Consider the following 23,647-nt stretch of genomic DNA (forward strand, 5'->3'; position numbering starts at 1 on the left):
AGGCATATTCGTAAGGCAGCTCCCACATGAACAGCCAGCCCCTGTAAGCTTTCACTTCCTTCTTTCTCAAGATTGTATAACTTAAATCCCTGCTCCAGCAAGACCAGACGGCTCTCCGTTTGAACATCACAGCGGGCTTAAGTCTCCCTGCAGGGTGTGAACAGCAACTGGACCAAGGGTGCTTCCAGATAACCTATTTATTGAGCACTCGCCCTGATTGGTTGGCAGAGTGTTTAGATGAGGTTGCATCAAAGCAAGCATTATCCCACACTTTCCAGTGCGTTTTCCCTTACCGCCAAAGAGACCAACCTTTTGGGGAAGCGGGCTTGTTGTGCAAAACCTCCCAATCAACTATAATTGCCCAACCTGAATTTGCCAATACGTGACTGGATTCCACTTGAAAGCAGTGATGGTCCAGAAGCGTGCCCAAGTCAGCAGCCTCTGGCATCTCCAGCTCTGGAGCTTAGATTTGACCACACCAAACACTGAGAAATTTTGTGAAACTGCAAAGCTCACTCCCAGCATTCAGGACAGTGGACCGGGAAAAGCTTTTGACATGTGCCAGCCTGTGGAAGCTGGTCCATCAGGACACCGCCCACCAACCTCAGCCTGCCCCCACCTGCCTGCCTTCTTACTTACATCCAGTCCAGAGGTGGCCCTCCGTGTCAACTTCCTTCTCCTGTCGCATTTGTACAACTCAGCAGGGAGGACAAAACTATATAGTTGGCTCTGCTTGACTTTGGCCCAGGCTCCACCTACTAACAAATGGAAATAACCACAAACAATGCGGTAAGTAAATAAGCAAAGGATCCCTTCAGATGTTCTTTCTCTTGTGCATTCATGATTTGCGCTCACCATGGTAGCGAGGCAGCTATACACAACCCAGCTTTTTTCTCACCTGCAATCATTTTGAGGTGAACCACGCTGCTTCATTTCCAATTGGTGCACGTCCTGTAACTTCCAGTTACTAGCCACAACGGCTACGTTGTACAGAGGAATTGTGTCTTTGAATGCCAGTTGCTGGGCATCACAAGTGCTGACAGTGCTGTTGCGTTTGGGCTTCCCGTAATGGGCAGCTGGTTGTCCACCATAAGGATCGTATGCTGGACTAGATAGGCTATTGGCTTGACACAGCAGACTCTTCTTATGCTCCTGCTGAAATCCTGTAACTCTTCATACCATAAATGTTCTGGTTTATTTTTTTGGCCTGCCTTGTGTGTGTGTGTGTGCTATAGTGCAAGAGCCCCCCCCCCCGAGAGTAATTGGGGACACATCACAGAACTAATAAGGCAGAACGTGTGTGGACAGTCCAGTATAAATCCAACAGTAACGCACTATTATTGCATCAATGACATGCTGCAAACTATTACCCCCCCTCAAAAAAGAATACCAGTCTAGAGGGCCCAAAGACCCCATGCAAGAAGGGAGAAGAAAAAACACACTGAACTGAAATCCGCTGAATCCACCGGCTTTCATCTTTATTCTTTTTTACCTCGTTCACTAACAGTTCAGTGGTGCAAGGTTACCATACATGGAGCTAGATAACACTATCTGCATTGCACACCTAAAGGCTATACAGCAAAATGGATCAGAATTAGTACAAATACATGAACTGTATTTACATTTTGTATACCCAAGCTCCAAACATCAGATATATATTTACAAAAGAAAACATGAAGGAACCGTAAAAAGACAGAAAGAAGCCTGTGATTAGTAAAATGGGACAGGGTTGTAAATGGACTCCTTTCACTAGGGAAAGGTCAATTTAAAAAGTGTGGAAGAGAGAGATCGATTCCAGAAGGCCACCTGTGATGTGCAGGCGGTGGTGGTTGAGGGGTGCGTGTCGAGGTGCATGTTTGAATGTGGGCACTGGGAGAAGGAGCTACTTAAAAATATATAAGGGTTGTCTCCAATGCTAGTCTGAATCAGAGTAGATCCACTGAGGTTAATGGGCACGGTTAACGATAATTTGAGTGGTTCTACCTTGAGTGGGAATTAGTTGAAGACAACCCAAAGTAAATTATACATGCCCCCAAAGAGTGAATTCCATGCAGAAGCTTGTGGGATTTAGTTGCTGACAAATAGAAAAACACAACAACCCTACAACACACAACAACTGTTCCGCATGCGACGAGCACATGCGGTTCTTCTCAGACTTCAATAGATGTTGCTCAGCATCTCCCTGGATGAGGGGCACGAGGCAGCCATAGGGAAAGCAGCGCAATATTTCCCCAGAGACAGGGATGTTCCTCTTGCTCAACGATGACAACAAAAAGGTATGGCCTGAAATGAACGCCAGCACAATTACGAGGCCCCTTTCAAGTAGTATCAGACTGCTTATCAGTGACTGCACGCCAAACTCATCAATAAATGGCCTGGAAATTAAAATGCCCATTTCTGTCCCCCAATGGCTGATGTTTCTAAGTCTGGATAAGGAAGCACAAAACTGAATACATTCCGGTGACATCAGAAGAGCTGGCAGGGCCGCCGACTTGGGTGGGTGAGGACGAAGTTAGCCATCAAGGAGTAATGCGTGACTAACATACACAAGGTGAAGTCCTGCTTCAGATACATTCAACAAAACCTCAGAGCAGCAAAAATCAGTTTTATTCTTGTTTTTTAAAGCAGCAGGTTAAAAAATAAAACAAACAAACCAAAAAATGACAAAATCCAGCCAACCGTTCATGCGGAGGCCTGTACCATTTGATGCATAGACATAAGACAGTATTAATCAATTGCAGAACATGCCAAGGGTCAGATGAGCCCAAAGGACATCCTACGTTAGTGTGCAATATAACTACAGATGCATAAATACACATTACCTTATATATATTCTTAAAAAATAAAACACAAATTAAATATTCCTTGTAAATTATTAGACAACAGAGCAGCAGCAGGGAAAGTCTTTGCTTTGAAATGCCCTCAGAGGAATTTGTAGAAGGGGTGTTTGGGCAACCCAGACTTCCCCCCCCCAACACCTTTCCCCTCCATAATGGCTTGGAATAGGGGACACTGGCCAGAAAGATTAAAGTGCATTGCTCCAAAAGAAAACCCACACAGAAAAAATAAATATACCCAGAGGGCTTTGATTAAACAAAAACTGCATTTATGATTCAGCCATCAAGTTACCACATTACTGCTCCCAACGTGATTGGTTTCATTTTTTGTTATTAAACGTTCCTTTGATTGAGAGAACTGGAAATTCCAACCAGGAGGTGCAAGGACAATCCCAGCGCTTCTTCTGAGGTCACCGCTCTATGCTCTGTGGGTTGGCTGGCCCATGGCATGGGGCGGAGCCTCCAGACGGCAGGCCCTAAGAGCTGGCTGACTCCAGGACAGAAACAGCTAGCAGAACTGTTACACCTCTTTGGCTGGAAAAGGAATTCCCAGTCCTCTCCTTTCCCCAAAATCACACCCCTTCACTGGATTTCAGAAAGCGGTGGGCCGAATTACAGACAGTGAAAAATGTTGCATTTCCATTTACTTTTTGGAGGATTTGTCCAACGGTAACCATTAATGGGCAAGGAAAGTGTTCATAGTCCTGACCACAGACTGACTGGAAAAAAAGACAGATTTTGTGTCACTTTGAATGGTTTCCAAAGCAGACCATAGCTCTGCTCCTGAAACAGGAAAGGCTGCAGTAGCTTAGAAACAGTGTTTGCCCTCCACATATAAAATTGACCAAATGGAGGTCAGACTTTTACGTAGCGCACAACCATAATTCCTAGCTTCTGATCATGCTAGGATGCACCTGGTTCCTACCATAATCCATTTGCTCTTCTACTTAAGAAGAATCTCTTAATACTTATACTTAACCCCTGTATTTATAGTCCACCCAAGGCGGCGACCTTTCCAAAGCAAAGACTTTGCGGGCTAGTTTTGTTCCAAGTTTAAACAAAAACACATTAAACAAAGTTATTTTAGTGTACACATAATATTGCCAGGAAATGTCTTCCAGGGTTCCCAGGGTTCCACACAGATCACCCCACTTTTTGTTACTGGTCAAAAGGCAGCAGCTCACAGTGACCAAGCCCTCCACGCAAACTCATTTCAAGCCCGTCGTTAAAACCATTGCACAATCAGCTTAGCCAGTGGCCTCGGTCAATGCGCAGACATATTGGCTGTGCATAGTGTGCCCGTTGCATGAGAAAAGCAACGTTGATCACTGTGCTGAGACATACACAATTAGACAGAGTACAATGAACAAACCAACAGACCCATCTCTTGCCTTGATTTGGGGCCCCTATGATGGTCCCTTCCCCACTCCCCCCCCCCCACACACACAGAGGTGGTACAGAAGACCCATGGAAAGCGTTAGGAGGAGTTCCAAACTGAACACTTAAGTTATAAAAGAGAGAGAAGGGTAATGTTAAAGACAACTCTGTCTATACTGATGCTGCACACTCCCTGATGTTATGTGGCAAAACCAAAACATTAATTCCCCCTGCAAAAATTTTTTTTTAAAAAAGCAGTGATGTTGTTCCATTGATGAAAAAGTTCCTCCAGGGCTTTAGGCTGCTGTTTGGTACTGATGAGTGGTTTGAAAGAAAACCTCCTTCCTGAGCTGACTGTCAACTGGATGAAGTTAATGAGATGTGCCAAAAATGCAAACAGGCAAATTTGGTCTTCCTCTGGACCACAGGAACCAAAGGCTGAAACTGCTCTCCAATGATCAAAGGTCTTCCTTGATCAGAAGGAAAAAGCTGGCATGGAAGGGAGAGAGGGAGGGCAAAGAGGGTCCCTCCTCTGAAGAAAAAGCAGTCTAAGAACATGAGTTTACCTTGCAAGAGACAGAAACTTAAATGTTTCGTGGGAGGTTCAAGAATGTTTTAACTGAGGACCTAGTTCTTACAAACAGCAGATGATGTGGTCAGCCTGTACATTCCAGACTTCAGATGGAATGCTCCTCCATGCAAAACAATTTCCAGGTATGCCAAAAACTAGCATGTCAGGGAAAAGGGTTGGAATCTTCTGATTTTCCATGTTCAAGGAACTATTCTTTACATGCAGAAGTATCCATTCTTACAAGGCCCCAACGTGCAACCTGGAATGGTGTAGCCCAAATACTATCATCTTAGCTGGTGTTCTTTCAAAATTAGGTCTAAGAGACACCTAGAACAAGAGCATGGGTTAAGGGAGACCCAGAGCTCAACATGCCCAAGCAGGCAACAATGATATACATCTGGGCGTGACTAGCTGCTTCATGACCATATAAAAGGGAATTTGTCTTTATCACCAAATTGCTAGAAACATTTGCACCTGGAGGAAGGGGGGAGGAGGGTACAAGAGTTCCAGAGAGAGACATTTTTATCCAAATTAAAAACCACCTCCTCTACTCAAGACATGTAAGAATTAAAAAGGGAGAGCCTTTAAATGGGTCTGCTAATTCAGTATAAATTATTATTTATCAGGCTGAATGGCCATTTGAAAAGAAATTTGAAAAAGGGCTGAACACTTTTAAAGCAGTGTCATAAAACAATGGGAAGGGGAGCAGGAGGGGACCCTCGAATTCTAGGAATTAAAATCAGTATGTCTTAAAAGCCAGCACATGTCGGGAGGGACTCACGATCCCTTGGCCATACGCCAGGCGTGACCGGAGAGAGGGGGTCGGGGATGACAAATACCTGCATGTGCCCAACCCAAGCACAGGGACCTTGCCTGGAGAGCAGCAGCACCGATACTTCCAATGCGCCGGAGTAAAAAAAAAAAAAAACGTATCCCAGACAGAGACAAAACACGTCACAGAGAGCATCACAGACAAAGTCAAGGGGAATGAGGAAAAAGAGATCCCAGAGAAAAAGAGGCGTTTCCCCTTCCTTTTTTTTCTTTTTAAAAAGTCGTGCATATAAATTGGAAACACACCCACCCAATCACTCCCCCCTTCCCCCCCCCCCGGTTGTTGGCCACATGCTAGTGATAGTATTTTCAGCACAGGTGGTGGGGGGTGAAACAATAAAAAAAGTGGTGGTGGAAAAAGAGGGTTTGAACAGCTGGAGGAAGTGCTGAAAGGGGAGGGGCGTGGGGGAAGAGAGGTGAGGAATGTTAAGCCACAGGGTTACATACGAAAAGAGAGAAATTCAAGAATCACAGAAATGAGAGGTAACGCTTTATCTATATCAGAAGGCGTGTTAGAGATTTTGGGGGGAGGGGGAATTGGATGAGAACTCCCCACAGACTCAGTATTTCAGCTGTCCTGAGCGTCTTCGGGCAAGTTTGGACCTGTACGGGGGGGAAAAAGGGAGGAGTAAAAATAAGGGCGACTGCAGCTCTTTCCAACCCTCATTTTCACCCACTCTTCTCGCCTCCTCTAGCATCTTGCACTATCCAGAAGTTTTCATTGTATGTCTAGGCCCAGGATAGCCACCGTGGCGACCTCCAGTGGTGACTACGACCCCCCAAATTCCCTGACCGCTGGGTGCCATGCTGGCTGGGGCTGATGGGAGCAGCGGTCCAACAACATCTGGAGGGCACCACACATTGGCTCACCGCTGGTCTGGGCGATGCAGACTGTGGGAACCTTGACGGGGCTCAAGCTGTAGCTAAGACGGACACTGCCCCTTGGCCCCTGGAAGGTTGCCCACAAGGGAATGCGGCCCTCGGGCTGGAAAAAAAGGGCTCCCCACTCCCGTCTTACCGTATCGTGCCAGCGAGAAGCGGGTTGAAGGCATACAGCCAGTCGTTCATGTCTTTGTCGTTGATGGCCTGGAGGAGGACTCCACGGTGCCTTGTGCAGATGGCAAAGGTGTTCGGGATCTACAGTCACAAAACACAGGCGGCTGCTCAAAACCCCCAGAACCCTGAAAGCGGCCATTTGTCACCCACTGTCTGTAAATATTCAGGAAAGGGGACTATCCTAAGGCAGGCGGTGCCTTCCCCTCCCAGCAGCCAAGATCCAGGTGGATCAAACATCCATCTTGAAATGAATCCTTCTTGATCCATGTTGGGAGTTTTGGTGGTAGGGTTCCCTCGCGGCCCTATTGTCCCAGTGTGATTTCGGGAAAGGGACGACAGAAAGAGCTGCTGTTTCATCCACATGGGACTTGCAACAAAACATCGCTGTGTGGAGTGCCAGCCAGCTGGACAGGCTCTTTCAGGATACTCCATTCCATTCCATTCCTCCCACCTGGTTTTCTGTTTCTCCCCACCACCACGCAACAGGCAGTCAATATTCTACACCTACTGCATTAGACTGTTTTAGGGTCTCTCTCCACACTCCCCCCTTACGGATTTCTATCTAATTTTTTTTTTTACACTTCTGCAAAGATTGAGGTTCCTCCCCAAGCCTGAGGCGCGTTGGTTGGGGAAGGATGGCCTAGACCAGTGGTCCCCAAACATTTTTCCTCACAAACCACTTGAAAATTGCTTAGAGTCTTAATGATTAACAGCTGAATGATTCTCTGCCTACAATGTGCTGTGCCAGGAGGCGTATGACGTTTAACTGTATTTTTATTGTTTCTTTTATTTCTTATATATTTCATTTTAATGTATTGCAATTTACATTCCATAGAATTCAAATTGTAATACGGTAAAACATAGTATCAGAAATAAAAGAAGCAACAAAAAGATCATCAACCTGAGTAAGTGCAGAGATGCTGTGGGCCACCTGCATGAAGCTCATGGACCACAATTTGGGAACCCTTGACCTGGACGGATGGGCCTACCAAACGAGCCCAGAACAGGCAGACCGGAGAAGGTGCTCTTCACTTCTTCCAGAAGACAGACATAGATGGGGGAAGCTGTCGCCCTTTCCCTTCTCAACCCCACCTCAGCAGGTGTGTATGAACGGCCAGGGTGGCCTCCTCCTCCAGGGAGCTGACTCTGCAACCCTTTAGAGGCTAATGGGAGTTGCAGTCGGACACCATCTGGGAGGACTGCACAGCTCCTTGCCCTCAATTCAACTGACCTTCACCATGGCCTCCTGATCTTCACTGTACTCCACTTGCGCCGTGGAGAGGTTGAGGATCCCTCTTTCAACAGGGTCCTTGTCACTGTTGTAGATGAAAACGTACGGGCGCCGGACCACCACAAAGTGCTTGGCCCACGAAGGGGAGAGCGGCTCCTTGAAGTTCAAGTAGCCTTTCTTGGAGACCACGGAGCTGGAGAGGAACGACAAGGAGGAAACCGCTCAAGGGCACAGGACTTCCAAGAGGACCCAGGAGCTGTGGTGAATCCGCTGTGCGAGGGAAGAGGCACCAGGCAAAGACCTTCCTTGGCACCCAGGCCTTTGGCCCTCGTGGTGCGCTGTCTCAGTTTCTTTCCATTTGGGTGTTCAGTTTTGATATTGTTATGTTTTTAAACCTGTGCTATATTGCATGCTTTTTAAATCTGTTGTAAGTCGGCTAGAGACCACAGGGTATGAGGCAACCAATAAATGAAACAATAATAAATCAATAAAGAAAAGTAGCCCCAGCCACCTAAGGGCCTGAATGCCCTTTTTAGAATCTTGGCAAAGGTCAGTCATGCTTTCCACCACCACCCTTCCAGCTAGGCCAGGCAGCCAAGCTACAAGGCAGCATCCTGAGCTAGTCAACAGAACCATCACAATTCCATATATTTAAGAACAGCAGTGTGGAAGCTGTGTGGCCCTCCAGATGCTGCTGGACGACAACTCCCATCATTTCTGACCCTTGGGCCCGGCCACGTGGGCTGGGGCTGACGGGGAGTTGTAGTCAAACATCATCCGGGGGGGGCATATCGGGTCCCCCACCTTCAATTTAGAACACACTTCTCTCCAGGCTTATTTTTCTAGCAAGTCAGAGTGGCTGAGCTTGGGACATATGAGATCAGGGATGGAAAATGTGACCCTGCAGATGTTGTTGGAAACAAACTCCCATCAGCCCTAAGATAGCACAGCAAAATGGCCAGGAATGATGGGAGCTGTGGTCCAACACCACCTGGAGGACCAGAGTTTCCCCACCTGCGTGTTAAAATGATGCTGCCTTACACAGAGTCAAGCCCATTGGGTCCACCTAGCGCAGCCATGGCAGCAACTCAGCAAGGTCTCAGGCAGAGAGGGACCTTTCCCATCCCCTGTTACCAAAGAACCTTTCAGGAGAGATGCCAGGAAGCTCTCCTGTGGGCAAGGCTTGTGCTCTACCACTCAGCTATGGGCCCTCGCTCCCTAAAAGTGACCAGGATCTGTGGATTTATTTGGTGTCTTTTTCTCTTTTTTTTTAAAGTTTTTGAGATAGGACACAACTGGGACATTGGAGTTATTCTCCATCAGCCTTTCCCAACCAGTGTGCCTCCAGATGCTGCTGGACCACAACTCCCATCAGCCTCAGCCAGCATTGCCAATGGTCAGGAAAGATGGGAATTGTGGTCCAACAACATCTAGAGGCACACTGGTTGGGAAAGGCTGCTCCAGATGATGATCACTCAGTAGGACGGGAGATCGTCAATCCCTACAGTCCATGCTAAGCACTGATGCGTCTCACTCATCTTGCCTGCAAGCCCCATTGAGGTACGAGAAAACCAATGACCTCTCCTGCCAACTGTAAAAAAGTAGCTGCTGCTTTCTCTTGGCTGCAGAACATGCTGAGTTTTTTCATCAGCCGCTGCAGTGTGAACGTCTCACCCAGGTCTGATTTCCTCAATATCAGGAACAAGGTTCAGGAACTCGTTTTTGCCGGCTCTGGCCAAGTAAGAGGCTTCAACAGGGGGGATCAATTGGAACGGTGGTTCTCCCTCCGGGCCAGGGCTTGAGGCACGAGAATTTGCTTCTGGCGTCCTTTTGTTAAATAATTTAAAAGAGAGAAAGAGAGAAAGTAGTCAGTCAAAGCCAGAAGATGGAGAGGCAGAAGAACAGAAGAAATCAGCTTCAGACATCGGCCTGGTTTGCGTGTATTGACAAACTATTAGGGTTATGTGTATGAGCTTCTGACCACTTCCATTTAAGATACTAGTCCACATGGGAACAGGAAGCAGAAAGAAAACAACTATATGAAAAATAGAAGCATGGACACAATCAGATAGGAGAGCTCCACCTCTTGACCAGCTGCCCGAAGGTAGGCACTTGCCTATTGATCCCAAGACCCCCTGGGACCCTAGCACTGCCTGATTCCCTCTGCTAGTGCTGGTGAGTGCAGGTAAGTAATGACAAGAAGGAGAAAAGACTGAAAGAAGTTCATAGGCCAGAGGAAACGCTCACTGGGTCTGATGAGATTGCCTCCTGAGGGACAGGAGTGTCGAGGGAGGCTACAGAAGTCAACTCCCATCAGCTCATAAGAAGAGCCTGGCTGCTGGACCAGGCCAATGGCCTATCTAATCCAGCATCCTGTTCTCACAATGGCCAGCCAGATGCCTCCAATGGGAAGACTGAAAGCAGGACCTAAGCGCAACAGCAACTCTCCCCCACTTGCGATTCCCAGCAAGCAGCACTCAGAAGCATCCTGCCTCCGACAGTGCAGGTCATACATAGCCATCGTGGCTAGTAGCCAACTTACTTCTGATCCACCGAGCCGCATCTTGAATCGGACAGCGAGGGACAGGTTGAAGAAGGCGTGAGGGTGGCGCTGCTGAAACTTGATACTGATGGGTCCCGCCCAATTGGAGAGATATCGGACAGCTAGAAGAAGGAGAAGGGGAACACAAGAGACGGTCAGTGAGCTCAGTGGGAGTCGATCCTGATTTTTTTTAAAAAAACAACAACACTGCACGGAGTTGTCAAACAGAAATCACAAAGAACCTGAAAGACAGACAGACAAAGGAGATCTGAGCATTTCCACCCTAGTGCTAAAAGAATTATTCTGAGTTCTTCCTCCAAAAGCTTTGCTTACCTTACAATCACTGATGCTGTTGTAGACCTGGTTAAATTCACGGTTGAAAGTGTGAGTAAGAAGCTGCAGGCACTGGAAAGACAGAAGCGCCTTCATTAGCATTGGGGAGAAACTAGGAGAGGCATTTGGCCTTCAAACTAATCTACAGTTGGGCCTGGTAGGCGATTGTCTATTGTGGTCCTCTTGCACTTGTGTCCATTGGGACGGGTGGGGCGGAAGGCAGGGAGACCTACAATAGGTGAAGCCAGAGCCAATGATAGGCAGATGTGAGTAAGAAGGCAAGCTAATGGGGGCTGGCTGAGGTTGATGGGGAAGTGCCCCATTCACCCCTGTAGAACCAACCTCTATCATCCTCCTACAGCCCAGAAGAAATGTGGGAACTCTAGTCTGGAAAAGCTTCTACAAGGGGATCCCGTATCTCTAATGCAAGACACCAGCTCACCATGTCCACTCACCCACCGAGTTAAGGTGGCAACGAAAACGTTTTAAACCACACAGCTTTGTAGCAAGTGGGACAGCTTCTCGGTTCTTGCTGATCAGCAGGTTTTAGGGATCCTAACATTAGAGATCCCGCATGGTGTGTCACAACAGAAGGCTGCTGGGATCTGGATGTGGAAGACCAGGGTTCAAATCCCTGCTCGGCCACGACATTCACGGGGGTGGCCTTGGATACTCTCTGGGGGACTAACCTTCCTTGCAAAGTTGTTGATAGAACTGATCCCTTTTGGTTACGCTCATTTAATTTATACATCGCTTCCTACTAAGAAATAAAGGCCCAATGCGACCGACAACCGAAGTAAAAAAATCGCATAAACATTATGGAGGGGAGAAAGATTTAACTGTACGATATCCTATCATGGATGCTGCCCCAAATGCCTGGGAGAACAAAAATGTCTTTGCCTGGTGCCGAACCAGCGACAAGGTCAGTGGCAGGCAGTCTTCCTCAGGGAGAACATTGCACAAACGTGTGGGTGCATTCAGGCACACTACTGCAGAGATGGCCCGTTTCTCTCATCACCGCCCTGTGGCCCTCCCTTGGAGACAGCACACAGAGAAAGATCTCTGAAGATGATCTCGGGGTCCAAGCAGGTTCATGTGGGGAAAGGTGGTCCTTCAGGTCCAAGCTGTATAAACAGACAAGAGGGATATTAAACCTCAGGGCTTTTGGGACCACCATGGCTTCATACCTTGGTGGCCAGCTCTTTCTCCCGATCCACCAGGCTCTCAATGTCTGCTGAGTCGTAGCCGCTGCTTTCACTGGGTGTGACGGCGCTCTCAAAGGTGGTGGACGACATCTGGGAGGAGATGCTGGTGGAGGTGCTGAGGGTCCCACTGCTGAGGCTAGGGGACAGCGAGTCGCTCAGGGACTTGGGGATGCTGTCACCTAGCTTCTCCCGCAGCAGCAAGAAGTGGCGAGTCTTCTCGACCTGAAGAGAAAGAGAAACAGTGTCCAAGCGCCTCCCTCACTCTGGCTTCTGCATCACAAACCCTTCTTACATCCCCCAAACCACAGAGAGTGTTTAAGCCAAGAATTCTGGGACTGAGACCCAAAAATCTGAAAAGCTCAGTAGTCAAGGCAAGCATGCAGAGATTATAACAAGGCAGCTAATAAATAACCAATGTTGTTGTTTTGGCTACTTCTTAAGGGTAGATGGGAAATGCAGACCTTACAGAAATTTCAAAAGCCTGTCGTTTGATCCCACTTCTTAACACCCACCTCATGCAACAGCTCCAGCTTCTCCAGTTCCCACTGGTGCTCCAGAATGAGGCTGTCCCCACGGGGCCTCCACCCTGCCAGATTCTCCTCTCCACGGACGTAGGCCACAGAAGTATCCAGGACTTTCCTCCTCCTCCTTTGCATTCCTGAACAACGTGATTTAAGTTAACATCCACCCAAAGGAATCCATACCGGTGACCACAAAATGAAGTTGCCACTCTTTGTTCACTCCACAAACCACATCTTGGGCTCCTCTTACTGCTAGAGCTGGGGTTCTTGGGCTACCTCAGAAGTTCACTTGTTTTGTCCCTGACATATTTCCACAAAAACAAACATGACCACCTGGCTGCGTTTGAGGGAGAGGCGAGACAGCAAGGACCCCTCTGTTGCCCTGGTGGGAACCAGCTGCCATTTAGCTCCTCCCCTCCCATTACTGCCTCCAGCAGCAGCAACCGCCACCCCCCCACACACGTAATTGCAGCTGAGGGACAAGCAGGGCCACCTCCATCGGCCTGCCAGTCCAAAAGTTTGGGTACCTAAATTTGTTTGCTTTCTTCTTCCTATTCTATCACGTCCCTTAGACTATTTTAAAAATGGAAAAGCATCTCGAGCACCTTGGCAGGAAAAATAAACGTAGTTGTGACGTCCACTCCCGTGCCTCTCCGGGATTCTACCTCCTATTACCTTGGATCAAGAAATCCCCCACAGGACGTCTGCCTTGGCCTGTGTCAGATATACCCTCTGAATCACAAGCTTCAGCCCACCACCTTTGTCCACTGGTGTACACTGATAGCAGTATAGGTATAGGTAAGGAACTGAATCCTGTTTTGGTAGCATGAGTGAACAAGATGACATGCAGGATTTTGAAAAAACAAAATTAGTATTAATTACAGGATGTTAAATATTATAAACAGTGTTGCTATAGCCCCTATCCACCCTACCTACTTACCCCTCTAATCCTAATAAAATCTTCCCTCAACACCCTCCCAATCCTATCACTCTAAAAACACACCCTAACTCTTCAAGATGTAATCCCTCTCTCCCGCAACTGATGAAACAAAGTGCTTTTCTATTCAAAACTCACTCAGAACTCTCACTCTAATACCTCCTCTCACCTGGCAGTCTTACATCATCTACACCTCCTAGTATACTATTGACTATTTCATAACCGAACACATTTTAAAACAAGGTTAGACTGTGGTTTCATCACAGTAGTCAATAAACCAACCAACCACTGCTCAAAAAAGAATGTGCATGTTTATACGGATCTGTGTGAATGTGTAAAGCCACGGCTACTTCTTACCTGGGCTTCCTGTGTCTGCCATCTTGCACAAGCTCAGCTCATAGATTCCAGTGACTCGATTGCTGTTTCCACAGAACAAAACAAAGAAATCAACATTGTATTTTGATGGGGCTGGGCATTTATAGGGCCCCTCACTGTATAAGACAAGGATGGGGAACCTGCAGACCTCCAGATGTTCCTCTCATCCCTGACAGATGGCAATGCTGGAGAGAACAGCACCAGCTCTCCCAAGTTATCAGACAGCGGGTCTTTTCCAGATCTACTTGGAGATGCTAGGGACTGAATTTGTTCTGCCACTGAGCTATCGTCCTTCCTCTAAAAAGTAAAGAACCCAGTCCTCATGGTTCTGAATTAAAAGGGCTACAGCTTTTCTCATCCCTGACCACTGGCTATGCTGGTCCCCATCCCTGATCTACACCTGATTGGTATCAGATCTACACCTGATTGGGAACTGGTGCAAAGCAGGCACTCTACCACTGAGTTGCTGCCACTCCCTTGAAAATTCCTAACATTCAACGCAAGCAATGTTTTGAATTTGTATTAGGAGACACCTATCCCCAGGTCACATTTCATCAATAATCCCCACACAGCTACAAGCAGATCCATTCCCAGTCCACATCCCTTGGGTCCATACCCGCAATGCGCATACATGAGAAAACTTAAGCTAACTTACGAATCTGGGGATTTGGAATAGCCACTGCCAAAGAGGCTGCGCAATGAGCGAGGAGGCGAAATCTTGGCATCTCGTGAGTAGAAGACCATGCAAACATCCTTTGTGATGACAGCTGGCTGAATGCAGTGGTCCAGCTAAAAGGAAAAAGAGAGCAAGCAGCGCTTTAGACCCCTCAACTAAACCAATGCACAAGCATGCAGGAATTCTAGGACAAATAATACAGCCCTTTGCCCGTTATTTTCTTTCACCCTACTTCAGATCCAACCACTGGAGGGGCAGGAGATAACTCACCTCCAGGTAAGCTGAGAGGGTCATGTAGATTTTCTCTCCGTAGGGGGTCACTCGGTTCAAAAGAAGGGAGTTATGGAGAGAGCTGTCCCAGACTGCCTCAAAACGGTAGAAAGTCCTGAAGGAAACGGAACGGAAACTAAGCCACAGTCAAAACACCCAACGGGCCTCTCTGAGCAGACTACAGCAAAAGCACCTTTGTCAGGATCCTGTCCGACAGAACCGTGTGTGTGTGTGTGTGTGTTTTGTGATTGCCACAAAAAAATGCAGACGCCAGCCTGAAAGGAGAGAGAGAAGCCTGAACGCATCAGTGAGTTGAGAGATCTGGCAGATCTACACCAATGTTGATCCAATGAGTTGACGACATTTACTACCCTAAAATTTACTAGGAGAGGTAAAGTTAGCACAGCACTGTCACAGTTCAAGATCTAGTGTTATGAGGGTGAGCAAAACAGAAACCAGAGTTGCGTAAAATGAGAAGAAAACAGAAGACTGAGGGGGACAGCAGACCAACCTCTTGAACATTCAGCACAGGATTCTGGGAAGGAGGAACATGCAGAAAAAGAGTCGACGAAAGAAGTTTAGGGGCCAATTGGAGAAGGTAAACCTCCACAAAAGGTTTCAAGAAGGGGATTTTTGACACTGATTCCAGAGGCCTTCCCTGTTCCACATCCTGACATAAAAACCGAAGAAGAGCACTGTTGGATCTGGCCAAGGGCCCATGTAGCCCAGGACTCCTTCACACAGCATGTAGTTCAACGATGGAACCTGCTCCCACAAGAAGCAGTGATGGCCGCCAACCTGGATGGCTTGGAAAGAGGATTAGACATATTCAGGGATAATGGCTACTAGTCACAATGACTATATTTCCTTTCCACTGCCGGAGGCAGGATGCCTCTGAATACCAGTTCCTGGGAGTCACAGGAGGGGAGAGTGCTCTTGTGTTCAGGTCCTACTTGCAGGCTTCCCATAATGGGCATCAGGTTGGCCACTGTGAGAACAGGATGCTGGACTAGATGGGCCACTGGCCTGATCCAGCAGGCCTCATCTTAGGTCCCAATCCCGCCAAAAAACAAGCGGTGACTTCTGGGACAGGCTGGGTGAGTAAACAGATCTTAATTTGGTGAGACCAAAGTGAAGGTGATACAAGGAACACAAGGAGGAAAAGGAGGGCTCCATGTGTATTTTTCATTTGCCCATCAGCCGAAGGGAGCAGCTGTAAACTCCCAAACACAGTGGAAAAGGAGAAGGAGACAGAATATTCGACCCACACACAGCAGAGCTAGGAGGTTTGTTAAGGGCTAACTATTGGGAAAAACATAAAGCATTCTGTTGAGCCAGAATCTTTATGCACAAAGGAAATGAACTGAGAATACCTAGGCATATCCTTATCAAAGAAGAGTCTGTGAAGACACAGAAAGCTTTCATTAGTGCAGGCCAAACCAAGAACATCAGAGAGGGAGAAGAAACAAGCAGACCAAATAATAATATTAATAATAATAATAATAATAATAAAATAGGAAAAGGACAGCCAAACAGCAACTCAAAAAACCAACAAATCTGTAGATAACAGACATTTAAAAGCAACACAAAAGTAAATATATACCCCATTGCTGACATCTTCAACCTTCATTGCTCCCATATTCCCACAGCTTGAGAGGAATATCCACACCATTACACTCTTATACCACTTCAAGGGTCATGGCTTCCCCCAAAGAATCCTGGGAACTGTAGCTTGTTCAGGGTATTGAAAATTGTTAGGAGGCCCCTCACAAATCTACAACTCCCAGCACCCTTCACAAACTACAGTTTCCAGGATTCTTTGGGGGGAAGCCACGACCCTTGAAGTGGTATAAGAGTGTTATGGTGTGGATGGTTCCTGATAGAATAACTGGCCCAGTGTCAGTACCTGTTTACTGACACAAGAGGGCAGCCACAGGCTTTCAAGCTGGAAGCCCACACTGCCTTTCTTTGGTCCAGGGACGGGGAACCTGCGTGGACCTCCGGATGCTGTTGGACTTCAGCGCCCATCAGCCCCAGCCTGGTGTGGCCAATGATCAGGGATTATGGGAATTGCTCCAGCAACATCTACAGGTCCACAGCTTCCCTGTAGAATGGGAAGGAGAGAGTTGAATGCAAGATACTAAACGACAGAAGCCAACAGCTAGCTTTTCCTTCTGTGCCGTGACTTGTAAGCCAAGAATGAAATCTGAATTCAAGGACAGAACTGCTTTCCAAAGCCATTAAACAGTGGGAAGAAACAGGCACTTGTAACCCTATCTTCAAAGTTGTGTCTCAATCCACCTTGGCTCGAAGGGCAAATGATTAAGGCTAGGAGGCTCTTCCTGACGTCCAGCTTGAAGTAGGTGAGCCTATGTGAGCCACAGACAAGAGCGCTCCGCCTTGCCAGGCAGGCACACAACGTAATCCTCTTACCTGTTAGAACTGTGAGAAGCCCTCAGGTATTTTGCAGAGATGATATTCAGAGACAGGATGGCATCCACTGCAGCTTCGTCGACTTCTGCTTTGTTCCGGATACGCCCTGAAGAGAAGGAGGAAAGTCAAGAGGCAGGATGGTTTTTTCAGCTTAGAGTCATGGTCAGTGGAAACCAATTTCCAGGCGCTAGGCCTTTTGATAGATGGTTAAGTGTGGATTTCTCCAAAGGTCCCCTTTCCAAGCAGCAGCGGCATTTCCAACAATATTCTTATTAAGAACCTATTGGGTATTAAGAACTTACTGGATTATTACTAAGAGGTTCTTATTAAGAACTTACTGAGTGCAGCTCAGTTTTATCCAGAGTTTTGTTATTGTTTTATGCCTTCAAGTCAATTACAACTTATGGCGACCCTATGAATCTTTTTGGATATATTCATAGGGCTTTCATGGTAAGAGGTATTCAGAGGTGGTCTACCATTGCCTTCCTCTAAGCCTACGGCACCCGGTATTCCCAGGAAGTCTCCCATCCAAATGCTAACCAGGCCTGACCCTGCTTAGCTTCCGAGATCGGGCGTGTTCAGGGTAGCATGGCCGTAGTTTATCCAGACTCAGCCCACTGAAATGAACGTATGTCAGTTGGGATGCAAGACGTTAGGGATGAGGTTCGTCATTCATCACCCGAATCTGCTTTATAGGCCTTTTTCAGTTTTTATACTGGTTTACTAATTTGAGGCTGTATTTTTGTTTTAATGGATAATGGGTTGTACCCAATGCTAGCCCTATTGAGAAGCAGACCCTTTGAAATTAACGGCTAACTTAGGTTCATCAATTTCAGTGGGTTTAGCTTAAGGAGGACTTGCACTGGATATAACCAATTGTTTTGATATTATACATAGTGTCCATTGCTTAGAGATTTTTAAAATAGTAAGATAAATAAAATAAATGTCTACTGTGAGTAGGACTAATGTTGGCTATAATCTATTATAGCTGTACTGTTTCTGCCACAATCTTCCTATCGAGGTAGGTGTTCAAAGCCTTGATGCATCAGTTCCTCAGACAATCCCACAGGGTTTTGATCCCTTCCATCCTCTCCCAATTGCTACACTGACCAAACTCTCACCCCCCACCCCCAATAGTTATTCCATGCTTCCTTCAGCTCTCCCCTTTGCCTTAACATCCCATATTCCACATGAACTCCCCCTCCAAACGCTAACACAAGCACATCCATTCCCTCCTAGCAAGGGAAAACAGAGGGGAGGATTTTAAAAGAGAGAACACGCAACTGTGACAAGCGTTTGCCCAGTGTTGTCATTTTGCTATATTTAAAGGAGTTATTTGTCGGAGAGCTGGGACTGGTTGTGGAGTACGTGCTTGGAAACAATTCTAGGGTTGTTGCTCTGCAATGTGTAGAACGGTCCTAAGAAGAACTGCAATGTATCCTCGTGGAAAGAGAAGTAAAGAACTGGGGGGGGGGGAATACTTACCAACCACCAACTCCCGCACATCCTTCCAGTGCAGCTCATTTCCTTTCTCATGGATGATGGTGACGGTGATTCGACGCTGTATTCCCTGATGGAATTGAAGAAGCAATGCTTAGTCTCAGCTCTATCTTAATAACAGGGCTGCAACATTTAATTGGTTGGTCCTTGGGTGGGGAACCTGTGGCCCTCTAGAAGATGCTGAACTTGGCCATGCTTGCTAGGCCTGATTAATGTAGCTCTTCTTTCTGCATGGCTTTTTCACCTTTTTCTTGGTGTTTCTTTGTTCCCTTTAAATAGTTGTTTTTAAGGATTCAACATGTGATCGAATCAGTGGTGGCCAGAACTTGGGATAAGTTTGCAGCCTCTAGGCTCCTTAGAACAGCCTTTGCCAACCGAGTGCCCTCCAGATGTTTTGGACTAACAAAAGCTCCCATCAGCCCCAGGCAGCACACCCATCCTGTCTGGAGCTGTTGGGAGCTGTGGAGGGTGCCAGGTTGGCGTGGGCTGCCTTAGAAGCACTTCATTCGACCAGCCAATGACAACAAATGCTACCAGCCAACAGGGGTCAGGGAAATGGGAGAATCAAGACGAGGTGTCTTTCTCCTTACAACCAGAGCTCCTGGCAATTTAGCAGGCCTTCATATTCAAGCATCAAAGTACCTGGTGGAGCAGAAACGTCCCCTGGCAAGGTAGACCCCCCGTGTGGTCAACTATAGCAGGAATGTATCTGCAGAGGAGAAAAAAGAGGCAAGCACAAAAAGCCCAGATAAGAGCAAGAAGAGACACTGACATAGTCAGAGAGATCATTCTTCCAAAGGCTCATGGGTAACAGCATCCTGCCCTTAAAACAGCCTACATATCAAACTTAAGGACAGACCACTTGGTGGAGGAACACGGTCTTAGCTGTTCTATTTTCATGTCTCTCAAAAGGTGGAGGGATTGAAGAGCACGGCAAGAACCTGATGCCCTGCTCCCTGCAAAAACAATTCAAATTCTGCAACTTGCCTAAATTCCACAAATCGTGCCATATTCGTATTCTCTCTTCTTTTGCACAATTCATTTTAGATTTTGCTGGTCGTGGAGAGAAGCAAGAAGCAGTATAGGGCACCAAGCCCTTGCAACTTCAGCCCCTAGAAAAGGGGATGGCAGAGATTTCCAGGAAGCAGAATCCTGTGCTTCAACACCACACTCTGCAGGTGTTTTGCACCCCTGTGGGATCAGGGCACAACACACCCTTGTAGATAGAAAGAGTTGCTCAGGCTATCTAAGCATTCCAAAGACATACCCATATGCTACCAGGCCAAGTTCAAGGTTTTTGTATTAATTTACAAAACCCTTAAGAGCTTGGATCCAGGAGCCATTTGTTCAGTATCGTGGACCCAATTCTGTGCCCCTTCTCTGTTGAGCCTCTGGCACTTGGCTATTTCAGTAGGCATTTTAAGTACGCTTTCCAATAAATACGATCAATTTAAACTGGCTTGATCTCTAGCGTATCTTTTGTCAACCTATTGCATATGGCTTAAGAGACTGTATCAAGCAGCATACAAATTATTACAAGACAAACAAGGCTGAACTCACTCTCCAGTTGGCTCCAGCTCACTGATTTCGAACCAGACAAGGAGGTCGTATTTGGTCACACTCTGCCCCAAGTTGGGCTTGCTCATGGTATTGAGCTTGGTAGCCGGGACTGAAAGAGAAAAAGGCTGACTTGCAAACACTTGAGGGAAAATGAAGGAAGCTCCCCTGTGCTTATTACACACAATTACTTTGTTCATACAATGACCCTGTTTGCATGTCACAGTAAACCATGGTTTACTGAATGAATTGTTTTATTACGGTCACAGACCAGATATTAAAAAGAAAACAGCAAGAAAGATTAAAACATTTAAAAAATACTACCGAAATCCCTACAATCCATGAATAATTCTTTAAAAAAGTGGACTGGTTTACTGTGAAAGGACCTAAGAAGGCTCTTTGCTCCTCCCTGGTTACACTGGGAGAAAACAAATCACCACTCCTGACTTAAATGCTGCACCTGAACCAAGATACATGGTTTGCTTCATTACAACAAACTACAGTCAGTAAGCCAAGAACAAATCTTGACTACAGATTGTGATTTGTTTAGGCCAAAACAAACCACGACCCCTGGATTGAGATGCGACACTAAACCAGTGATTATGGCTTGTCTCCTCCAAGCATGAGCCACGATGAGTGAAGCATACACATTTTCACTCATGCACACTAAACCCATGGTTTATGGCTTACTGGGATATATGAATGCAACCACTGTCAAGGCTGTTAGCCTTCAACTGTTGGCCCAGGCTCCACAAGGGGCGTGTGCCCCAACCTAAGGTGGATTGCACCATGGTATCATCGCACCATCACTATTTTCATCTGTTTGGGTTTCTTAAAAGAAGAAAAAGAAAGGCAAAAAGCAGCAAAGGAGGACCAAGTATTTTTTAATGATTGTGTAGAACAAGGTATTTAAATAGGAATACAGGAACAAAGGAAACTTCCTTATGTCGAATCAAGACTATTCATCCATCTAGGTCCTTATGAGACAGCCAGTGTGGTGTAGTGGTTAAGGCAGCCTATTTCAACCAGTGTGCCTCCAGATGTTGTTGGACCACAACTCCCATCAGCCTCAGCCAGCATTGCCAACGGTCAGGAAAGATGGGAATTGTGGTCCAACATCATCTGGAGGCACACTAGATGGGAAAGGATGGGTTAAGGTGTTGGACTACGACCTGGGAGACCGGGGTTCGAATCCCCACACAGCCATGAAGCTCACTGGGTGACCCTGGGCCAGTCACTGCCTCTCAGAGGAGAGCAATGGTAAACCACCTCTGAATACCGCTTACCATGAAAACCCTATTCATAGGGTTGCCATAAATCGTAATAGACTTGAAGGCAGTCCATTTCCATTTCAGGCCATTATGAGGCCATTATACACCATCCATTTACAGCACCTTTAAAGCTCATGGCTCCCCCCCCCAAGAATCCTGGAAATTATACTTTGTTAAAGATGCTGCACATGGTAGCTTTGTGAGGGAGTAAACTACAGTTGCCAGGATTCTTTGGGGCAGGCCATGTGCTTTAAATGTATGGTGTGTATGTAGCCATTGTCTTTTCTGACTAGCAGTGACTCTCCAGAGATCTTCCACATCATCTGCTCCCTGATTCTTTCAAACAGAGATGCCAGGGATCAAAAGTGGGAACCTCTGCATGCAAAGCAGGGGTTCTGCCACTGACCTACAATCCTTTTGTATCTGTCATATTGGACAGTTTATGCTTCTTTGGATACATTTAACGTTTTTATATCATGTTCTTATTCATTTTATTATTTATTTATTAAATGTATATCCCTTCCTCCCAATTCTTGTGTTTAATGATCTTGTATCAGGTTTTCATGTTGTGTGTTTGTTTATACTGTACATCACTTGGATGTTAATTTGTCTAGAAATCATCTAAATAAATAAAACCCCTTCCCCGATTTTAGGGGGGGGGAGAAATCCTTTTTATACAACTATTAGAAAAATAGGGCCCCTGGTAAACCTAAAGAGAAGATCAGAAAAACAGCTGTAATTTTAAAAAAATGCAAAGAGGGTCTTGCGTGGATGTGGAATCTGAACGATTCAGGCTCAAAGCAGGCATTCGTAACAAAGCAAGCTTATTAAAGAAGCTTATGGAAAATAAAAACATAGGAAGCTGCCTCACTCAGGCCACTGGTCCACCTAGCTCGCTATTGTCTACACTGATCAGCAGCAGATTCACAAGCCTGTGCCACAAGACAGCCACAAAAATCCTAGCACTGGCCTTTCCTAGAAGCCAGACAGCCCTCTGAAAAATCACAGTTAACAGAGGTCGTGTCTGGACACGGATGGGATGCAAAAGGCCAGAGCTGAGGTTTGGGGAAAAGGGAAGGGGGGCGCTCTTCCTACATCTATCACAGACAGGATCTGGCTACTAACCATCTCGCTTTGGGAAACGCTCAGTCTGACAGTTGGGGACAGGCAGAAAGAGGAATGGTGGCAGCTGGTCAGCCCCGTCCTGGAAAGCTGCCACGGCAGAGGATGCAAGCATGTTGGCATGCTCGGACAGTGTGTTCAGCACATGCGCGCTTACATGCCCAGACATGAGATACCTGATCAACTCAATTTTCCTCTCATGGTCTGGAAGAGGCAGTGGGAGGGAGAGGAGGAGATAGGAGGCCAGCAGGCAATGGTAAAACGGGGAGGGGTGGAGAAAAGCAAGAGAATAAAAGGGACAGACCAAGGAGATTGGGTAGGTGGGAAGAGATGAACACAAGAATTCAACATGCACAATTGAAACTAAAAACAAAAGAAAATTATGGAACTGCTGCAGGAAGCTTGGTCAGTGAGTGTTAGTGAGAACGGAACAGAGCAGATGGTGAGGAAATAAGACACAGTTCTCGTCCCTCATATGCCGACCGGATCATTCCGATCATCTGAGACAGGAGTGGGGAACCTTTGCTGAACTACAACTCCAACAGCCCCAGCAAGCCTGGTCAATAGGCAGGGGTGATGGGAACTGTAGTTCATCAACATCTGGAGGGCTGAAGGTTCCCCACACCTGACCTGGGAGAAGCCCTCCTGCCTGTCCCGCAGTTATCTTACACTTGAGTAGGTTCAACGCAAGCCAAGGCTTTTGGCAGAGTGGCACCAGTAATGTGGTATGCTGCTTCTGTGGAAATCAGACAGGCACTCACAATCCTGGCATTTTGCCACTTGCTGAAAACACACTTGTTTCACCAAGCCTTTTTAGAAAATTAATTTGATTCAGTGTTGGTTGATTTCATAAATCAACATCTACTTTACATTTCTGAAAGTCTTTCTGTTTGCTTTGCATTAGGACACCTCTTGAGATATTGTGACTAAATTTTGGCAAGAGCTCTCTCTTGAAGTCAAGGAGCAAGTTTTTGTCTATGTTTGGATCCAATTGGACATCAC

General features: G+C 46.6%; 1 protein-coding gene and 1 pseudogene across 6 annotated transcripts in view; both read right to left on the reverse strand.

The window, feature by feature from the left end:
• Positions 1-2,588: 2,588 nt before the first annotated feature.
• The window catches only part of KIF1B (kinesin family member 1B), a 139,689-nt gene continuing 118,630 nt past the window's right edge, over positions 2,589-23,647 (reverse strand). For 4 of the 6 annotated variants that reach the window (XM_061600568.1, XM_061600567.1, XM_061600569.1 and 1 more), the window contains 15 exons: positions 20,256-20,364; positions 19,338-19,404; positions 18,681-18,765; positions 17,196-17,301; positions 14,763-14,877; positions 14,472-14,605; positions 13,799-13,860; positions 12,496-12,641; positions 11,966-12,205; positions 10,779-10,850; positions 10,446-10,567; positions 9,578-9,730; positions 7,904-8,096; positions 6,635-6,753; positions 2,589-6,219 (listed from right to left, as the gene is read on the reverse strand). In XM_061600568.1, coding sequence (XP_061456552.1) covers positions 6,177-6,219; positions 6,635-6,753; positions 7,904-8,096; positions 9,578-9,730; positions 10,446-10,567; positions 10,779-10,850; positions 11,966-12,205; positions 12,496-12,641; positions 13,799-13,860; positions 14,472-14,605; positions 14,763-14,877; positions 17,196-17,301; positions 18,681-18,765; positions 19,338-19,404; positions 20,256-20,364 — 1,766 coding nt within the window. In that variant the 3' untranslated portion in view covers positions 2,589-6,176. Of the gene's footprint in view, positions 6,220-6,630; positions 6,754-7,903; positions 8,097-9,577; positions 9,731-10,445; positions 10,568-10,778; positions 10,851-11,965; positions 12,206-12,495; positions 12,642-13,798; positions 13,861-14,471; positions 14,606-14,762; positions 14,878-17,195; positions 17,302-18,680; positions 18,766-19,337; positions 19,405-20,255; positions 20,365-23,647 lie in introns of those variants that run through there. The other 2 variants (XM_061600566.1, XM_061600565.1) reach the window with 1 other exon arrangement.
• Positions 17,687-17,795, reverse strand: LOC133372978 (5S ribosomal RNA; annotated as a pseudogene).

This window comes from Rhineura floridana, chromosome 18 (assembly GCF_030035675.1).
Source record: "Rhineura floridana isolate rRhiFlo1 chromosome 18, rRhiFlo1.hap2, whole genome shotgun sequence".
Lineage (NCBI taxonomy): Eukaryota > Metazoa > Chordata > Lepidosauria > Squamata > Rhineuridae > Rhineura > Rhineura floridana.